At 41.4% G+C, this 19,442-nt stretch overlaps 1 protein-coding gene across 1 annotated transcript in view; it reads left to right on the plus strand.

Annotated features, from left to right (window-relative positions):
- The window catches only part of DNAH7 (dynein axonemal heavy chain 7), a 134,050-nt gene that overhangs the window by 18,230 nt on the left and 96,378 nt on the right, over positions 1–19,442 (plus strand). The window contains exons 9-13 of the mRNA XM_085872932.1: positions 1,633–1,812; positions 9,927–10,190; positions 13,732–13,859; positions 15,004–15,082; positions 16,899–17,123. Of these exons, the coding sequence (XP_085729058.1) occupies positions 1,633–1,812; positions 9,927–10,190; positions 13,732–13,859; positions 15,004–15,082; positions 16,899–17,123 (876 nt within the window). The remainder of the gene's footprint in view (positions 1–1,632; positions 1,813–9,926; positions 10,191–13,731; positions 13,860–15,003; positions 15,083–16,898; positions 17,124–19,442) is intronic.

Consider the following 19,442-nt stretch of genomic DNA (forward strand, 5'->3'; position numbering starts at 1 on the left):
TGAAGTCTTGAAGATAAAGATTACAGATTGGCTTAATGGCTCTTCCAAATGGTATACTCTATAATGCATTGCCCCCTGCTGGCATCGCTAAAATGTATCGCTCAAACATATTGTCACGGAGCTGGCGGTCCAGGTTAAACCCCCCCGACCCAATTTGCGGTGACAGGCAGTCAACACCGCCAGCCCGGATAGCTGAGCGGTTCTTCCTTGTTCGGAGGCAGACATGTTGATCCTAAGAGATGATAACATGCGTGGGAGGGGTGGGGTGGGGCACAATGGCGGAGCAACAGAGGCACAGATGGATGCACAGGTGGGTTTATACTCAAACCCCACGCCAAATGCATGGACACAGCAACTTAAAATAAACACGGAAATTTAATGACAATATAAATATTTACAAGGGACAATAATTCAGAATGTTACAACATGTGAGGTAAACTAAAGTCGAAAGTGGAGGTGCCTCCACACACAGACATAAATACAGACAAGGAGAAAATGAAATAAAAGAAAATCCTTCCTTTATTCTGCCACTTAGCTTGTTCCAAAGATGGTCTTTATGGAACGTGGAATATAGGCACTTCTATTTGCATGTGTAGATGCGCGTAAAATGGCGCCAAACCGCTCTCTCGCAGTGGGAACGTTCATCATGCAATTCGTGAGCGGAATTCAACACCAAGGCTCAGAGACCCCGTGCAGCTTTGGAATGGTGTCATCCCCTTCAGTGACATACACGAGGGTTCAAGGTCCATCTCATACGACCAGCCAAGAGTCGATGGCCAGCATCTCGCTTCACCACGTGAGCCAAATTGCCTCAGCACGAATACGAGAATCGTGCCGTCTTCTTTACGTGTCGAAGGAAAGCCAGCTGTAAAGCCCTGTTCTTACATTCCTAGCTACGTTCTCTCTCGACCGCGTGTGCCCCTCACTCCATGCTCGTGTGTTCCTTTTTACTACGAGCTGCTTCCCTGCCCTCTCTGATCGCCTACCTCCTATGCCCTCATATTATTTTTGCCACTAATGTCACACCCATCAATCATCAGCCTCAGGGGCGTGACTTCGCCTGCCGTCACCCTTGGAGGCGGGGCTTCTTGCCAACTTGGTCATGTTATAAAAACACAATTCTTCCATGGTTTGTATTACAAAAACATAGGGAAAAGTCACAGGGGGCAGTTACTTACTGGGTGAACTTATCCTTAATTCCTATCGAATTGACACCATACCACCCCCTGTGTGGTGACACAAAACACTTAAGCTCACAGTGACTTCGCCTGCCGTCACCCTTGGAGGCGGGGCTTCTTGCCAACTTGGTCATGTTATAAAAACACAATTCTTCCATGGTTTGTATTACAAAAACATAGAGAAAAGTCACAGGGGGCAGTTACTTACTGGGTGAACTTATCCTTAATTCCTATCGAATTGACACCATACCACCCCCTGTGTGGTGACACAAAACACTTAAGCTCACAGTTTCCCTACTGAATTAAATTGAGATGTCTCTTACACGTCCACGGGCCACACAACTCTAATCAATCCTAACTTTCCGATGAAATTCCTCCATCTACCCCCACAACCGTAACAATATTTACAAAATGTCTGAAAAATGTTCTAAATGAACTCTCTCTTGGCCTACAGACTTCGATTCGTGCATACGAGCACGCAGGAATTTTCCTGAGGCTAAAAGCGAAAAATGGTTCCATCGTGTTCGAACCAGCAATCGATGATTTTGAGGCAATCCTGACCAATGTTTATGACACCATGGTCAGGACTGTTGAAGCAGTGCCTCGAGTGGAGACAAAACTCTATTCATTGAAGGTGAGTGTCGTTTTGTTTTTGTGTGGCCTCCATTGAAATTGATTTTCGCTGATTTTTTTTTTAAGTTGGGAAAATGAAAGGGGAATTATGAAACAAATGTATTTCTTCCCATTCTGGGTTTGTTCTTTCCTTTGAGAGAGAATAGTCTCAGAAAGGGAAAGTATCTTGCCTTACATTTGCAAGAAGAACTATGTAATGATATAATGAATCTATGAAAAAACGATAATGAATAGTATAAATGTGCATGTAAATGTTATTTACATGCACATTTATAATTTGGACTAATTTTAATCATCATCATCATCATCATCATCATCATCATCATCATCATCATCATCATCATCATCATCATCATCATCATCATCATCATCATCATCATCATCATCATCATCATCATCATCATCATCATCATCATCATCATCATCATCGTGGGGCTGAAGCAGTAACTCGGCTACAACCCTGGTGGGGTTGCCACTCCGACTCAGGAAGTTGGTGCAGGAATTTTGAATTTGGTCCAGAGTGCTGGCGAAAGCTCGCCTACTCTTTGCGAAGGACACCATGGGATCTTTAACGTCCACCAACTAATGCATGCAGATGGGACGCCCAGTTTAACGTCCATCCGAGGGACGGCACACACATTGATGAATCACCATGCGGGTGAAACACTGGAATGACAGTTTATAGCTGGGTTCGGATCCAAACGCAGGCTGGACAGGTATGCAAATGTGCATACCTCTAGGGCCTAGGAATGACAGTTTATAGCTGGGTATGAGGGAGGAGTTCGTTGTGAACAGAGGGAAGGGTTGGTTACACGAGCGCTGGAGATGAACACGGAGTTGAAACATTCTGCTCAAATTTTGATTAAATTTGGGGCTTTTGCAAAGTGTAATTGTTTCTTTAAGTAATTTAACTTCAGCAAAAGTTTAACAATAAATTTTGATTAAAATTCTCATCGCACAGCTCTAAAGAATAAAAAAGGTTCCTTATATTATTTTTGTATACATCAGGTTGTGACGGCGAAGTGAGAATTGATTGTTTGCACTTGCTGCCTCGGCTAATAGCTGTGATCAAGCAGGAAGTTAATCATAGAGGGGTCTTTTTACATTTGCACCATGAAATGAATGTTTTCTCCAGAATAACATTTCATTCTGATACATTGTGAATAATTCAAATATTTTCAAGTCGGAAACAAAGGAATTTTTTGATTTTCCGAAATTATGCACCTTGTGTTTCAGCAGTCATGTCACGTGACCCAAGTTACTGCACAAAAGTGATTTCAAAATCAGGTTTTTGTTATTTGTGAACATTTTCAGAAATAAAATGGGCTTTTAATATGCATCATTAAAAAAAAAAATAGATTATGTTACCTGTATATACACATAAGGTCAACCCAGTTATAGACTGTTACCCTGTTTTAGACATGCAGAGCAACGCAGTCCATCAATGTGTGTCCCCCATTACTCCCCCATCCATCAGAGTATACCTATCTGCTGCTATTTGTTCCCATAGCATCTTTCTCAAGGAATAGGTGAGTTATTGCCAACACCCATAACAAATTTTAAAGTTCCTGCTACCTTCACTCGAACATCCAAGCTGGTTCATGAAAGGCTTGGGTCAAAAACGTTCTCCGGCCGACTCCACAAGGGGGTGGGAATAACTGGGTCCGTCAAAGTAGTAGTAGTGGTCGTCATAGTAGTCGATTCATTTTCACCAAGAGTGAATGCCAAAAGTATATTTTTGTTTGTTCTATGACTTCATGTGATTGAGATGTCACTGGGAATTGGACATGATATTTCAGAATATCTGCATTTAAGAACTTCCTCTTTTTGAAAATCACCATGGAATTGTTAATCTCCAGAAGCAGGAACTAACAAATGAGACCCCTGAACATGGTAATAATTTCACCTGAGAATATGGACAAAGTTTTGACCAACCTCATATGTCCTTGGTGATGAGGCCCAGATAACATCAATTTTGTTTTTTTCTGCTGTTGCCTCTCTTTCTTTCCCTTTCACTTTCCCTTTCCCTCTCTTTCTTTCTCTTTCACTTTCACTTTCCCTTTCCCTCTCTCTTTCTCTTTCTCTCTCTTTTTCTCTCTTTTTTTTTCTCTTTCTTTCTTTCTCTTTTTCTTATTCTCTCTCTCATTCTCTCTCTCTTTCTCTTTCTCTCTTTCTCTATCTTTCTCTCTCTCTGTTTCTTTCTCTCTTTCTTTCCCTCTTTTTCTTTCCCCCTCTTTTTCTTTTACCCCTCTTTTTCTTTTACCCCCTCTTTTTCTTTTTCTCCCTCTTTTTCTTCCTCCCTTCTTTTTCCCTCTCCACCCCCTCTCCCACTCTTTCCCCCTCTTTTCCCCCCTCTTTTTCGCTCTTTCCCTTTCCCTCTCTCTCTGGCTTGTCCTTCACCTTAAGGCTGTCACCTTTCCATCTGCCGAGAAGTAAGTCAACATAATTTCAATACAAAGGAAGGCTGCAAAAACATATCCACTCAACTACACACCAATAATATTGCTTTCAGTTCTCAGCAAATCATGGAATCCATTATTGTAGCTGATAGAGAATCTGAACTGATGATGAGCAATCAAGCCATGAAAAGACTGTCACTGTAACTGATCTTTGAATCTCTCTCTCTCTCTCTCTCTCTCTCTCTCTCTCTCTCTCTCTCTCTCTCTCTCTCTGTCTCTCTGTCTCTCTGTCTCTCTGTCTCTCTGTCTCTCTGTCTCTCTGTCTCTCTGTCTCTCTGTCTCTCTGTCTCTCTCTCTCTGTCTCTCTGTCTCTCTCTCTCTGTCTCTTTTTTTGGAGGTTCAGAATCAGAAACAATCTCTTCAACCAATTGAGGCTGGAATATCTTTAAGTAGTGTCTCAGGTCCAGTTTTGTTCCTCAAATATGTAAATGACCTCTCAGATGCTCTGTTAAGCCTTATCCTCAGCTCTGTAGATTATTAAACATTATGCAATATTGTTACCACCATCATAACCACAGACCAGGAGAAGCAACTCCACCCCTCTCCAAAGACCAAAAAGGATCAGATGCTAGTTAGACACATGGAACATGCTATTATACGCAGGCAAATCTCACTTGAGAAGGATCATGTTGCAAACCCACCAAACATTGTGAATAATTCAAATATTTTCAAGTCGGAAACAAAGGAATTTTTTGATTTTCCGAAATTATGCACCTTGTGTTTCAGCAGTCATGTCACGTGACCCAAGTTACTGCACAAAAGTGATTTCAAAATCAGGTTTTTGTTATTTGTGAACATTTTCAGAAATAAAATGGGCTTTTAATATGCATCATTAAAAAAAAAAATAGATTATGTTACCTGTATATACACATAAGGTCAACCCAGTTATAGACTGTTACCCTGTTTTAGACATGCAGAGCAACGCAGTCCATCAATGTGTGTCCCCCATTACTCCCCCATCCATCAGAGTATACCTATCTGCTGCTATTTGTTCCCATAGCATCTTTCTCAAGGAATAGGTGAGTTATTGCCAACACCCATAACAAATTTTAAAGTTCCTGCTACCTTCACTCGAACATCCAAGCTGGTTCATGAAAGGCTTGGGTCAAAAACGTTCTCCGGCCGACTCCACAAGGGGGTGGGAATAACTGGGTCCGTCAAAGTAGTAGTAGTGGTCGTCATAGTAGTCGATTCATTTTCACCAAGAGTGAATGCCAAAAGTATATTTTTGTTTGTTCTATGACTTCATGTGATTGAGATGTCACTGGGAATTGGACATGATATTTCAGAATATCTGCATTTAAGAACTTCCTCTTTTTGAAAATCACCATGGAATTGTTAATCTCCAGAAGCAGGAACTAACAAATGAGACCCCTGAACATGGTAATAATTTCACCTGAGAATATGGACAAAGTTTTGACCAACCTCATATGTCCTTGGTGATGAGGCCCAGATAACATCAATTTTGTTTTTTTCTGCTGTTGCCTCTCTTTCTTTCCCTTTCACTTTCCCTTTCCCTCTCTTTCTTTCTCTTTCACTTTCACTTTCCCTTTCCCTCTCTCTTTCTCTTTCTCTCTCTTTTTCTCTCTTTTTTTTTCTCTTTCTTTCTTTCTCTTTTTCTTATTCTCTCTCTCATTCTCTCTCTCTTTCTCTTTCTCTCTTTCTCTATCTTTCTCTCTCTCTGTTTCTTTCTCTCTTTCTTTCCCTCTTTTTCTTTCCCCCCTCTTTTTCTTTTACCCCTCTTTTTCTTTTACCCCCTCTTTTTCTTTTTCTCCCTCTTTTTCTTCCTCCCTTCTTTTTCCCTCTCCACCCCCCTCTCCCACTCTTTCCCCCTCTTTTCCCCCCTCTTTTTCGCTCTTTCCCTTTCCCTCTCTCTCTGGCTTGTCCTTCACCTTAAGGCTGTCACCTTTCCATCTGCCGAGAAGTAAGTCAACATAATTTCAATACAAAGGAAGGCTGCAAAAACATATCCACTCAACTACACACCAATAATATTGCTTTCAGTTCTCAGCAAATCATGGAATCCATTATTGTAGCTGATAGAGAATCTGAACTGATGATGAGCAATCAAGCCATGAAAAGACTGTCACTGTAACTGATCTTTGAATCTCTCTCTCTCTCTCTCTCTCTCTCTCTCTCTCTCTCTCTCTCTCTCTCTCTGTCTCTCTCTCTCTCTCTCTGTCTCTCTGTCTCTCTGTCTCTCTGTCTCTCTGTCTCTCTGTCTCTCTGTCTCTCTGTCTCTCTGTCTCTCTGTCTCTCTGTCTCTCTGTCTCTCTGTCTCTCTGTCTCTCTCTCTCTGTCTCTTTTTTTGGAGGTTCAGAATCAGAAACAATCTCTTCAACCAATTGAGGCTGGAATATCTTTAAGCAGTGTCTCAGGTCCAGTTTTGTTCCTCAAATACGTAAATGACCTCTCAGATGCTCTGTTAAGCCTTATCCTCAGCTCTGTAGATTATTAAACATTATGCAATATTGTTACCACCATCATAACCACAGACCAGGAGAAGCAACTCCACCCCTCTCCAAAGACCAAAAAGGATCAGATGCTAGTTAGACACATGGAACATGCTATTATACGCAGGCAAATCTCACTTGAGAAGGATCATGTTGCAAACCCACCAAACTACTTCCTTGGTCAACAACTGAGAAAGGTACAGGCTCTTAAACTTCTGGGCCTAAAGGCCCGGTCACACCTTGACGTTTTAGCCAGCGATTGCAACGTATTAAAATGTATGTAAAACGCTGGCTTACGTTGAACTTTTGATGTTTTTTTTTTAAAGATTCGGACGTATTCATAGCGACTTGGTCTTATGTAAAACGCATTGGTAACGGACACAGAACGTTTCGTTGTGTTATAGATAACTTATACCAACGAATGCTGAACCTGTTGTCGGCCTACACAACCTATGCCCAACGATAGTCTAACTTAGGCATAGCGCGTTGCACGCATCGCCGACGATGTCGTGACGTAGCCTATTAAAAGGCTGACGCACAACGATTCGAATCATAACTGCCGTAGAAATGGAAGTGACAACATCGCGGTCACACCTTGGCGATCTTGCCAACGTATGCCGACCTAAGAAAAATGTGTCTAAAACGTTGGGGCTCGTCAAATACGGTATGAGTAAGTTTGGTATACGTGAGTAGAACGCTAAAGTACGCTATCATACGTCGTAGTAAGCAGAGTACGTCAAGAAATTTTAAACATGTTTAAAATTTTTGGACGTACTCGGCGTATGACACACGTTCCGCATGCGATGGGGATAAGTTTTACACACGATATGTGGACGCTTACACACGTCCACAAACGCTACTTATAAGCTACTCATAAGTCGAAACAGGTCGCGGTAATGTCTTTTTTACGCGAAACTTATTTCTAACTTATGTTTGACGTGCTTTGAACCAATTCTTTATGTAGTCCCAACACACATCGACGTATGTAGACGTATTCAAATGACGTCTTCCGGTCGACAAAAAAAAAAATAAATGAACGTGTTTCTAGCTTACAACTGCCATATAAAGACGTGTTCCCAGCGGTTTTGGGAATTGGTATATAAAAATGGTGTTCCTAAAAGGGGAACCCAACAGTGTTTTCGAGTCCTTTTTGAGTCGATGTCCATGTCAGCAGTAACAGTATCAGTATCAGTATTAGTATTAGTATTAGTATTAGTATTAGTAGTAGTTTGTTCATGTTGGCAGTAGTAGGTGAGTGTGAGGGGGAGGGTGTGGGTTATGATGGATCGTCCTTGCGTCCGCGTGTCCACGGGTAGGAGACATCTTTTCGCCATTGTTCGAAGTTCTTCGTGGCTAATTTTTTATGAGGCTTTTTCAACAATGAGCTATAGCTTGTTTTTACGATTTAGGTCTATTCATAACGGGTTGGACAAATGCACAATGAACTAATAATGTGCATAGAGCGCTTTGATTTACTTATAGATACGATATATCAACGAATAATTATCGTGAAGCCGGCGTTCACAAACTATGCCCAACGATAGCCTAACTTATCCATATCGTGTGGCAGTTTATCTTTGCCAGTGACGTGGGGTTTGCAATTCATAGGCTGCCACTCAACGATTTAAATGGCTGCATCTCCACTATTGAAAGTAGACGCTTGCGCTCAACAATTGGATTTTTTACACTCAACGACTTTTAAACGGTACCACTCAGCTATTTTCAATGTTTACAATGAACGATTTAAATTGCTGTCACTCGCCTTTGTTTTTTGACGCTGGGGTTTGTAAATTTGAAGCGTTTCTTCTGAACGTGTTAAAACGCTCAAACTCGACTATTTTAAATAGACGCTGCTGATGGACAATTGGAATCATAGCCAAGCTAGACATCGAAGTGTGAACATCCTCGTCATGCCGAAGAAAAGCTTGAAGAATGCTGCAAATAAGTGTCCTGGCCGTGGCCGTGGACGCTGACGCAAGGACGATCCATTATACTGACGTCTTTCAGCCTATGAGTAACTTAAAAGTAACGTCTGTCGATGTGTGGCAACGATCGCGTAACGTGCCAACAACACGTTAATCATTGGTTAGAAATAAGTTTCGGGTACGCTAAACATTACCTCGGCGTGTCTCAACTTATGATTAACTTACAAGTAGCATGTGTTGACGTCTGTCAACGATCGCAGACCGTGCATACAACTTGTGGCCAGCGTAGTGGAACGTGTGAGTCATACGCCGGCATACGTCGTGAAATTTCAAGCATGAAAAAATTTGAGGACAACCAAAAAGTACAACGTTTAAAGCCAGCGTACAACGACATATGGCAGTGTTTTTCAGCGTGCTCTCAATATTATCAAAACTTACCCATAACGTATTCAACGTGTGCCAGCGTTTTAGAAAAAAAATTCAAAAATCGGCATACGTTGGCTAAAACGTCAAGGTGTGACCGGGCCTTAACAATCAACCACAACCTCTCCTGGACAGCCCATTTATAAAGTTAACCTCAAAAGCCAGCCTCAGACTGAGTATCTTCCATCATTCTAAGTGCTTCGTTGGAAAATCTGAACTTCTCATTGCCACCAAGACTAGCTCAGTGGAAAACTGCAATGCCAGATGGGCTGGTGCTGACATTTCACACCAGTCCTTTCTGGATACTGTGGAATCCAAAGCTCCCAAGATCATTGCCATCTCGTATAAGGAAGCACATTCATAAAACCTGCTGTTCTCTCGATGCAGAGAGGTTGATGGCCTTTCTGTTTTCCACAGCCTCTCTTATGGTTTACTCCCTTTGCTCTTTCAGCCCTTTGTGGCTCTTCAGAATGCAAGTGTTATTCCAGTGACCCCTAATCATCCATTTCAAATCCAGGTTGACTGCTTACTTTTCCCTCACCTATGGAATCAACTTCCTCAAAGTTAAATCTTCCCTCTAGAACTTCAAGTGAAATGAAGCACACCCTCTCAGGTTCAACTATCTCAGCCCTCCCGTCCCAATTCTCTCTTTTTTTTTGTTCATTCTTTCTCTTGCCAATGGTGTCTACCTGTTTCTCATTCTTCACTGTCAGCATGTTTCCCTTCTCCCCTCCATCAACCCCATCCCACCTCAGCCACCCCTTCCATGCCACTGAAATCAGAGGATATCCAAAATGCTTGTCAACTGTACAGTCTCATAACCAATTGCTTCTTTATTTTTGTGTCATTTTGTAGGAAGGAAAGAAAAACCTCAATGCTGTCATTCTGGATGAAGTCATTGAGAGAGAAAAGCAGCGGGTCAGAGCCGAGCTGGCTCAACACAGCTTGGCTCTGCTGGAGCAGGTGCGACTGTTCGATCGACATTCGGCACTTGTAACCCAACAGGCCGAAGCTGAGCTGGAGGAGTTCCTTAGCCAGGAACACTCATTTGAAGAGTTTGTTTATGAGGTTTCACGTCAAAAGAGCTGCATTAAGGATGTAGAGCTCACCTCACAGAAGGTATGTATCTCCAGGGATATTCCCCAAGCTGAAGAATCAGACTATGTTAAATAAGGAAATTCTCTGTATATATGTATGTGCATCTGAAAATCAAAGCCCGGTGTTGGCTTCGTGGTTAGGGTGGTGGCTTGGGATCCTAGGGTCGTGAGTTCAAGCCCTGTTGGCCACTGAATTAATACACCAGGAGGTTGACTCAGCCTGTCATCCTTCCGAAGTCAGCAAAATGAGTACCAGTGTACTGGGAAGGGGGACACTGCATCAGTGGCATGGCTGCTTCCCAACCAATGATGCAACCAGCAGCCACAGGCTGCACGAGAGAGAGAGAGAGAGAGAGAGAGAGAGAGAGAGAGAGAGAGAGAGAGAGAGAGAGAAAGAGAAAGAGAGAGAGAGAGAGAGAGAGAGAGAGAGAGAGAGAGAGAGAGAGAGAGAGAGAGAGAGAGAGAGATAGAGATAGAGATAGAGATAGAGATAGAGATAGAGATAGAGATAGAGATAGAGATAGAGATAGAGATCTGAAAATCATAAAAATCAACAAGTCTGGCCTGATCCACACCAAATTTTGCATACTTATTGGTACTACCCAGGGTGGACAACCTGCCATATTCTCTTGAAGGGCGGTGGTGTATCTGTTGATATAAACTCGCATTTTTTTCCTTCCTAAATGTGCACTTTTTTATTTTTTAAAGCTGAACATTTACTTGAGTCAGTAGATTCATAATTAAAGTGAATATGTAATAAAGAATGTTCTTTCACTGTTCAAGAAACATTGAACAAGTAATTAGAAATGCACATAAAACATTAATGCTCGAAACAAGTAGAGAGTTCATAGAACACCTCACCCTGCACAGTCGTGACAAAAGGGGACATGGGAAGGGTTATTTCCACTCTTGCTTTGCATTTTCGAGCATGAGCTGCCATTTTGTCTGAATCTCGAAATATTCCTCCACCCCTGGAGTGGCAAATTTGATTGGTCAAGATGGCGTAGAATTTGGCAGATGTACTGCTGAACTGGAGATTTTTTGGAAGTGTCAGCAAGGGGATTTGTCTTCTAGTGTTCAAGTATATAATTCGAATGAAATAAAATAAAAGTTTTAAAGGCTGTAAAAAAAAAAATCTACAACTTTTTTTGCAAGCTTATCGCCATTGATGCACCGTCCTTTACATCATCTTATTTCAAACTTTAATCATAGATTTCATGCTTTTGAATCATTTTGATTTGAATCTCAGATTTCACACAAGCAATGACAGTCTAAAAGTCCCGTGACGAGAAGAAGAGGGTCACTGAAAACACACACACAACACATGTGCAAAAGATCTCGTTAGCATACACACATCATTTCAAAATTTGCATATTACTCACACAGTACATCCTCGAAACCGATGCTTTACATAAAAAGATGCAAAAACGGATCCCCTGAACTGCAGACATCAACAAGGTCATGGAATCCATCAGAGATGACATAAAATCATTCCTTTTCTCCAACAGCCTCATCTCAGATAATCAATTCAGATTCAGACCTGGTCACTCTATTGGGAGAGTAGAAGCAGCATGTCCAAGGTAATGGATGGAGGCCCTCAACATCAGACATGAAAACAGGCTCTCTCTTGAAATTTATCTCAAGCTTTCCATACAGTCTAGCATCCCACCTTGCTCTTGCCAAACTGTCTGCCTATGGCATCAAAGGCCAAATCCACTCTTGTCTTACTGACTTCCTCTATGATCTTGGAGTCAATGTGTGGCTTTCAATGGAATCCTTTCATCTCCTCTCCCTGTCAAGGCTGGAGTGCCCCAATGCAGAGGTCTAGGTTACGTCCTATTCCAAATCTTCATCAACGATCTCTTTGACTCTATGAAAATCCTCTTTATCTCTTTCCTGATGACACCACCCTCTGTTGTGGCATCCCTTATTCTTCAAATAGACAGGCTGCAGCCTATTACCCCTCTTCAGACCTTGACAAAATCACAAGCCAATCAAAACCTGACAAATCTCTCTATCTCTATCTCTATCTCCATCGCCCAAAAGGACCATGTGGCAAACCTACCCATCAACTTTCTTTAAAATCCTCACGAAGAAGTTCATTCATTCAAACTCTTGGGTCTCATTATCAGCTATGATATTTTTTGGGCAAACCACATTTCAAAGTTGGTATCCAAAGCCAGTTGCCGACTGGGCACCGTCCATCGCGCAAAGTCCTTCCTTTGCACACCTGAACTCTTATCCACCTACAACTCCTTCATTCACAGCTTGATGGAATACTCTGGGCTTCACACCTTGCTCGGCATGATGCCTTGGAAACCAAGGCCCTCAAGATCATTTGACTCTCCTGAAATGAAGCTGAGTCTATGGGTCTATCACTTTGCCATAACAGACAGGTTGGTGGTCTCTCTGTCTTCTGCCTCCTTTCTGGTCTTGCACCCTCTGCCCTACCCATGCTTTGTCCCCCAGGTTTCTGTGGGGTGCATGCAATCCACCAGCAACCCCCTTCTGGTACAACCCACCAAATCCAGAATCATTGCCCACCTCTATTCATTATCTCTTTTCTCCCACCTGTGAAACCAACTTCCACATTCTCTTGAATCATTTTCCCACTCCAGGTTTTCAAGACCTTCCCTCAAGGTTTGAAGGTTTTCAAGACCTGTTCACCACCATCTCAGATCATCCCCTTCCAAAACGATGATAATTTCTACCTCCGTCACACCACCCACAGCTCTCCCCTTCCCTCTTCAAATTTCCAGTTTTTCCTTCCTGAGAGCTTGCTTCTGTATCCATCTTATTCAGCCCTTGCATTCTCCTCCACACCTCATCCTCCATCCCTTGTTTGTCTGTCTCCATCTATTTTGTTCTTCGGCCCTGCTGTCAGTGTTTCCCCTTCCCTTTCTACTGTTCATTTTGTTCTGTTGCATTCTGATTCTTTCTGTGTTCAAGTTCTTCCTTGAGCCTTGACTTTGTATCGAAAAAATATCTCAGTATTCCACTGTCCCGAGAGTGCATGGAAAATTTGATTTGTTGAGATGGCATAATATTTTGCCCAAGTACTGCTAAAATGAAGATGTTAGAAAGTGTGAACAAGGCCATTTGTGTTCTCCAGTGTTCAAGTATATAATTCAATTGAAATAAAATGAACATTTTCAAGGCTGTAGTTAAAACAAGTAACTGTTAATCCACATGCCCAGCTACATGGAATAGTGACCCCCTTGTTGGGTTGACCCCTTTGCACTTTGTTCCTTCAGGACGGGGGAAAGCAAGACAAAAAAAAGGTTGTTTTTTTTGGAAGTTTACCACCGTTGATGCACCGTCTTTAAACACCTCACTTTACACCTTAAACTATAATTATCCATGCCTGTTGTTTGTGTCCTTTTGGACATCCTTAAAAAAAGGAAGTTTCCTGTTTTAAATGATTTTCAATTTTGTTTGACTGCCAGACAGGGCACACAGAGTAAAAATATTATCTCACTCTTTCACTTAAGATTCTGAAGAGTTCAACAAAGAACTCCAGTATGTGAATATAATAATGATATTATTGTGCTTTCCTGTACCAGGTATTTAGGTTGGGTATGTTTGAGGTTCATTGTGAGGATCTCATTTCGTTCCTGGTAAAACAAGTGCAAGCTCTGGTTAACAAGACATTATCACACATGACAAATGCTCTGAACGAGGATAACAAGCGGTGAGTTGTCCTCTTTGGGTTATATCTATTTTCCTTTCAATCTTTTCCAGGATTTCATACTTGGGGAACAATGAATTCAATATGTTCTTCACTGCCTGCTTGCATTGTAATTTTCTCTGTCTCTGCTTCATAATGTATTATGGGTATAGGTAAAGGGATGTGCCATGAGTTAGTAGTGAGCTGTCCACTTTTGGTGCGTCTGCATACAAGTGTAGGTTTATAAAGGTATAGAGTAAATCCTTTGATGAAATTGTAAATCAATTCACTTTTGCCCTGTTGTTAAATGATGGGGTATGATACATACTCATTGAAATTTACATTTGCAATCTTTGTTTACATCACCAGTCCAAAGGCCAATTTGGTATTTCCGTTTGAGCAAACAGCTTCAGATGGTGAGATCTCAGGTTCAAATCCAATATACTGTGTCGATCTGTTCTCAATCTACAAATGTATTTGTGATTCATGTGAAAGTATAATGACATCTACTCATGTCCTTCACCTACATGTATGAGCTCAATCAGAACCCTCGGCTGGGGGAGTGGTGGAGGGGAGGGGATTCATATACCATGTCCTATTTTCGAAACCTTTAAACCCCTTAATTGGTCTAAAGGGCTTACCCTTCGCAATCCCCTAGTCAGGGGAGGCTTACCCTTGCCCTGTGATCCAAGGATGGCTATGTTTTTTTTCCTTGGACCGCCATATGACCTTGACTTTCAACATTTAGGGATGGGGTGTAAATGAAGAAAATCTGTCCATATCTATAATCTATTCATAAAACAACACTGAAAATGGGGAAAATAAAATTATTCAAATTATGATGAAAAAGGTGTTTTTTGTTAATTAGGTCACAATCCGGAAAAAGTAGGTCAAGGACACTAATCCAATATCAGGTGCAAAACTTCAGTGCAGGTTCACTCTAATGATGCAAGAACATCTTGGAAAGCCAAGCAGTCTCTGAGATTCTGCATTGGCAAAATTGAGCAATGACAAAAACAATGCATTTTTTAAATTTAAAAATATATAAATTGTATTTTTTTATAAAAATTTATTTACTGTGAATATATATATATATATATATATATATATATATATATATATGTTTTTTATTTTATCTTTATAATGTCTGCCCATCTTCTTTTGCCAGACTTTGCAATGAATTTGAAAATATTGCGAATACAGTGCTCTCAATCCCAGCAAACACAAAGGAGCTTATGCAACTCAAAGTAAGCAGAAAATTTTTCAATGAAAAGTGTGCACAATGCCGAGTGTGAAAGTGATCTTTTATTGTTCTTTCAAATGCTACAATCAGTTATGAGAATTAATTTCGCAAAAAATCCTGTGTTGTCAATGCTACCCTGGTGGTCCAAAGGCAAGACAAGCCAATAGGCATCTGTTAACCTTTGGTAGTGTGTGTGCATGCATGCCTGTGTCTGTATCTGTACGCGTGTCCTCTCAAAGATTTGTTTTAAAATTACTTGCTGCTTCGCCACAGGGCTATATAAATGTATGAAATTATTCACTGGTTTCTCATACATATTACATTCAGCAAGTCTTCCTGAACGAAGATTTTCGCTTGGATGACAAATACACCATAAAAAACAGAACCCTCTGGACTTCATTTTCTTCAGTTATTGCACATGCTTTTGTGATGGCAGTTGAAATAACTGCTTCTGCCTTTCATCGTTCGAATTTCAATTGTATAAAGTATTAATTACTAAAGGCTCAGTCTTTTGGGTTTTTGATTACAAATGCTGAGGCTTTCTGGCATTGCTGGAAACAAAAAATAAAAAATAGAGCACTTAATAATGGAATATATAGATGACAGTGGAATTTCTAAGCTGGTAAGATATCCTGGAGGTTTGCACATTATCCTCTTCGCTGTATTGCCTTGGTTTGAATCTAGACCGAGCTATAAACTGTCATCCTGGTGTTTCACAGGCAGGGCGATTCATCAGTGTGTGTGCCGTCCCTCAGGAGTATGTTAAACTGGGTGTCCTGTCTGCCAGCATTAGTTGGTGAATGTTAAAGATCCCACAGTGTCCTTGGCGAGGAGTAGGTGAGGTATATGCCGGCACCATGGACAAATTATAAATCCCTGCTCTCACCTCAAGGGGGCACTGCATCTGTGGCACAGCAGTGCCTCCAGCAAATGATGCTACCTGGAGTCATGCACTGAATATGAAAGAAGAAGTAGAAATTTTCAGTATAGTCCAATAATTATCCACCTCTTTGAGGATTAATGTAGTTAAATGCTTATGCATTTTTGAAAGGTGAGTGAGGAAAAATGGGATGGATATGCAAGGCAGGTGAGATGAGCTGTGTGCCCTCGAGTCTTGCTTTATGTTCCACTGGAAGCACCTGCTACCATAGGGAGCGGCCAGTGGTGTTGTGTTATTGTCTTTATTCAAACTTATAATTTTAAATACCTCTCCAAAATATCTCTCACTGTGTGATTCAAAACACCTCACTGTACTAGAAAACGTGGGTACAGGAATCCAGCACTGGACTGTGAAGGGTGGGATTGTATTACCCTCTCCCACCTGGAGGGGCACTACATGATACACATTTACCGAGAGAATTTGTGCCACTCCCCCACCCCCCTCCCCAAGACCACTGACAAAGATAAAAACACCCTGATACACTTATTGGGGTCATTTCTGATCCTATGTAGCAAGTCTGGAGCAATTGGCCCAGAACTGTAAGAGAGGAGTAGTGTGACACACACACACACACACACACACACACACACACACACACACACACACACACACACACACACACACACACACACACACACACACACACACACACACACACACACACACACACACATCATTCTGTGAATTATAGTAAGGATTTGTAAGAGGTACTTTGATTACATTTCGATTTAGGTTGAGCTGTATTTCAGGTAAACTTAGTTTTCATAGTCCAATGTCAGTGCAGTGTTTGTTGTGGTTTGCTGATGCTATTATTGTTGATTCATAAAAAGTGTTCTGAAAGCTTTCCCGTCAACCTCTTCCATAATCCACAATCCCCCAGGCTTATGTGCTGCAGGTTCAGGCGAAGGACATGGTGGAACTTCATTGCCAATTGCTTGACGCTCACAAGAGGATATCCTTCCTCGTACACCATGTCACTCTGTCTCGTACCAATGCCGAGATAAACATCAATGTGTTCCAGTGGTACACTAGAATGTCAGAGGTTTTCCAGAAGTACGAATCTACCTACACTGAAAAGGAATGCATGTACCAGAATCGTCTCCAGGTGGGTCCATGTGATGAAACGCTTCCCAACAGCCACCATAACAATTGAACAATACATCATAATGGCGTTCCAAAGTGACGATAATCAATTATTCATCAGAAATGGGAAAAGTTATCTTTCGTTAGAATGGGAACCTTCAGTTGTGCCTCCACAACATGAGGAATTAGTTTGATGAAATGCTCTTGCTATTTTGCTCTTAATAATATCATATTGCTTAAAGATATTGACACTTATTAAGATGGCTGTTCACAAGGAAACTGGTATAATGAAGATATAACAATGAGCTTATACTGTAGGTACCCTGTCTCTTTGGGTGGTATGAGGAATAGATCTGTGTAATATGAAAGCTAAATGTTTAACGGTTTTTGAAATATCACGCACACAAGTTATCGAGATGGTTTCCATGGAAACAGAATTCAACCAATCACAGCCGTGATCTAATCAGGTTGAGATAATATTGTGAGAAATAGATATCTGCAATAAGAAAGCTAAATTTTCAATGGTTTTTGAAATATCGCATACACAAAAGTACGTGGACAGATGAATGAATGTTCACCTGAAAGAATGGATGCTATAATGATGGAATTCTGGTTGGTAAAATGGATAATGAAATACAAACAATTAGTTCAAGTTCAAATTCAATCAATTCCACAGTTCTCACTCTTTCAAGTGCAGCGTTATGGCTGCTGCTTGCATCATTGATTAGGGATGCAGCTATGCCGCTGATGCAGTGTCCCTATTACCAGCATACTGGTACTCATTTTGCCGACCTCGGAAGGATGACAGGCGGAGTCAACCCCACCTGGTATTAATTCAGCAGCCAACAGGGCTTGAAAGCAGGACCCTAGGATCCCAAGTCAACCACCCTAACCATGACGTCTGCATTCCCCAGATCCACTAAGCCAATTAACTATGAACAATGAATAAACTGACAAACAATTAAGTCAAAAGATCTGCAATTGAAGGGAAACATTTTATTCTGTTTGACCATGTCACAGTGAGCAGAATAATGTGGGACAATGTGGTGTTGGCCTCTCAAAAGTGATCCCTGATATTCGGCTTTAACCACTCTTCCAGGACAAGGATATCGTCCCAAGCTTTCCCACTGCCAGAACACATGTAACAGCGACCCCCACACCATCTGGTTGTCTTTTTATCCCCCGCCAACCGACAAAGTTGGCGGGGGATATAGAAATGGGTTCCGTCCGTCCGTCCGTCACATTTCGTTTCCGGAGCTTAACTACAAATCCCCTCAAGATATATTTCCGAAATTTGGTACACATATCAAGCAAGTGGTGAATTGGTGCCTTTTGATATTTTCTAATTGATAGGTCACATGGTTTGGCAGTCATGTTGGATTCAAGAAAAATATTAAATAATGTTTTCTCTGGAATCACATAACCTAACGAAGCGAAAATTTGCAACTATCATCTTCCGTCATGTCTGCATACATAGTAAAAATTATGATGTCACAAGTCACATGGTTTGGCAGCCATCTTGGATAGAAAAACATACCTCATCCGATTAACATGAAACTTCACACACGTATTCCACTGGAGGATTGGAGGCAGAATGTAAATTTATGATGTCATAGGTCACATGGTTCGTCAGCCATCTTGGATTAAAAATTAATAAATTTTTAAAATCTTCTCCAGAACGGCTGGACAGCTTGAGGAAAAATTTCACATACACTTTCCCCAAGACATCCTTTCAGAAGTTTGTTAATTTATAATTGAGAGGTCACATGGTTTGGTGGCCATATTGAATTTACCCTAAAAACCTTCAAACATCTTCTTCTCCAGAACAGCTGGTCAGATGAAGGGGAAACTTCACATACATATTGCACACGCTAAGAGAATATAAGTTTGTTCATCCTCATTTACTATGGAGGGGGATATCGAAGACTTTGTCTTCAACAGATGCTAGTTCTTCTTGTTTTGTATGCAGCACAAGGCTGTGGGGTAGCATCATTGACTGAAGGTGTGGCTGTGCCATTGATGCAATGCTCTCTGCTGGTTGGGGCAGGAATTTGGAATTTGTTCATGGTGCCAAAGATAGTTCGTCTACTCTTCACAAAGGAAACCATGGGATCCTTTACATCCACAAACTAATTAGAGCAGATGGGATGCCCAGTTTAACATCCATCTGAGGGACGGCACACACTTTGATGAATCACCCTGCCTGTGAAACACCGGGATGACAGTTTATGGTTGGGTCGGAACCCAAACGCAGGCTGGACAGCTTAAAGGCAAGTGTGCATACCTCTGGGGCCTCGGCCATCCTATCAGTCAATCATCAGGACAGCACAGCTCATGCATT

The sequence above is a fragment of the Eptatretus burgeri genome, chromosome 3, assembly GCF_056783735.1.
Source record: "Eptatretus burgeri isolate ZD-2024b chromosome 3, Ebu_testis_v1, whole genome shotgun sequence".
In the NCBI taxonomy this organism is placed as follows: Eukaryota; Metazoa; Chordata; class Myxini; order Myxiniformes; family Myxinidae; genus Eptatretus; species Eptatretus burgeri.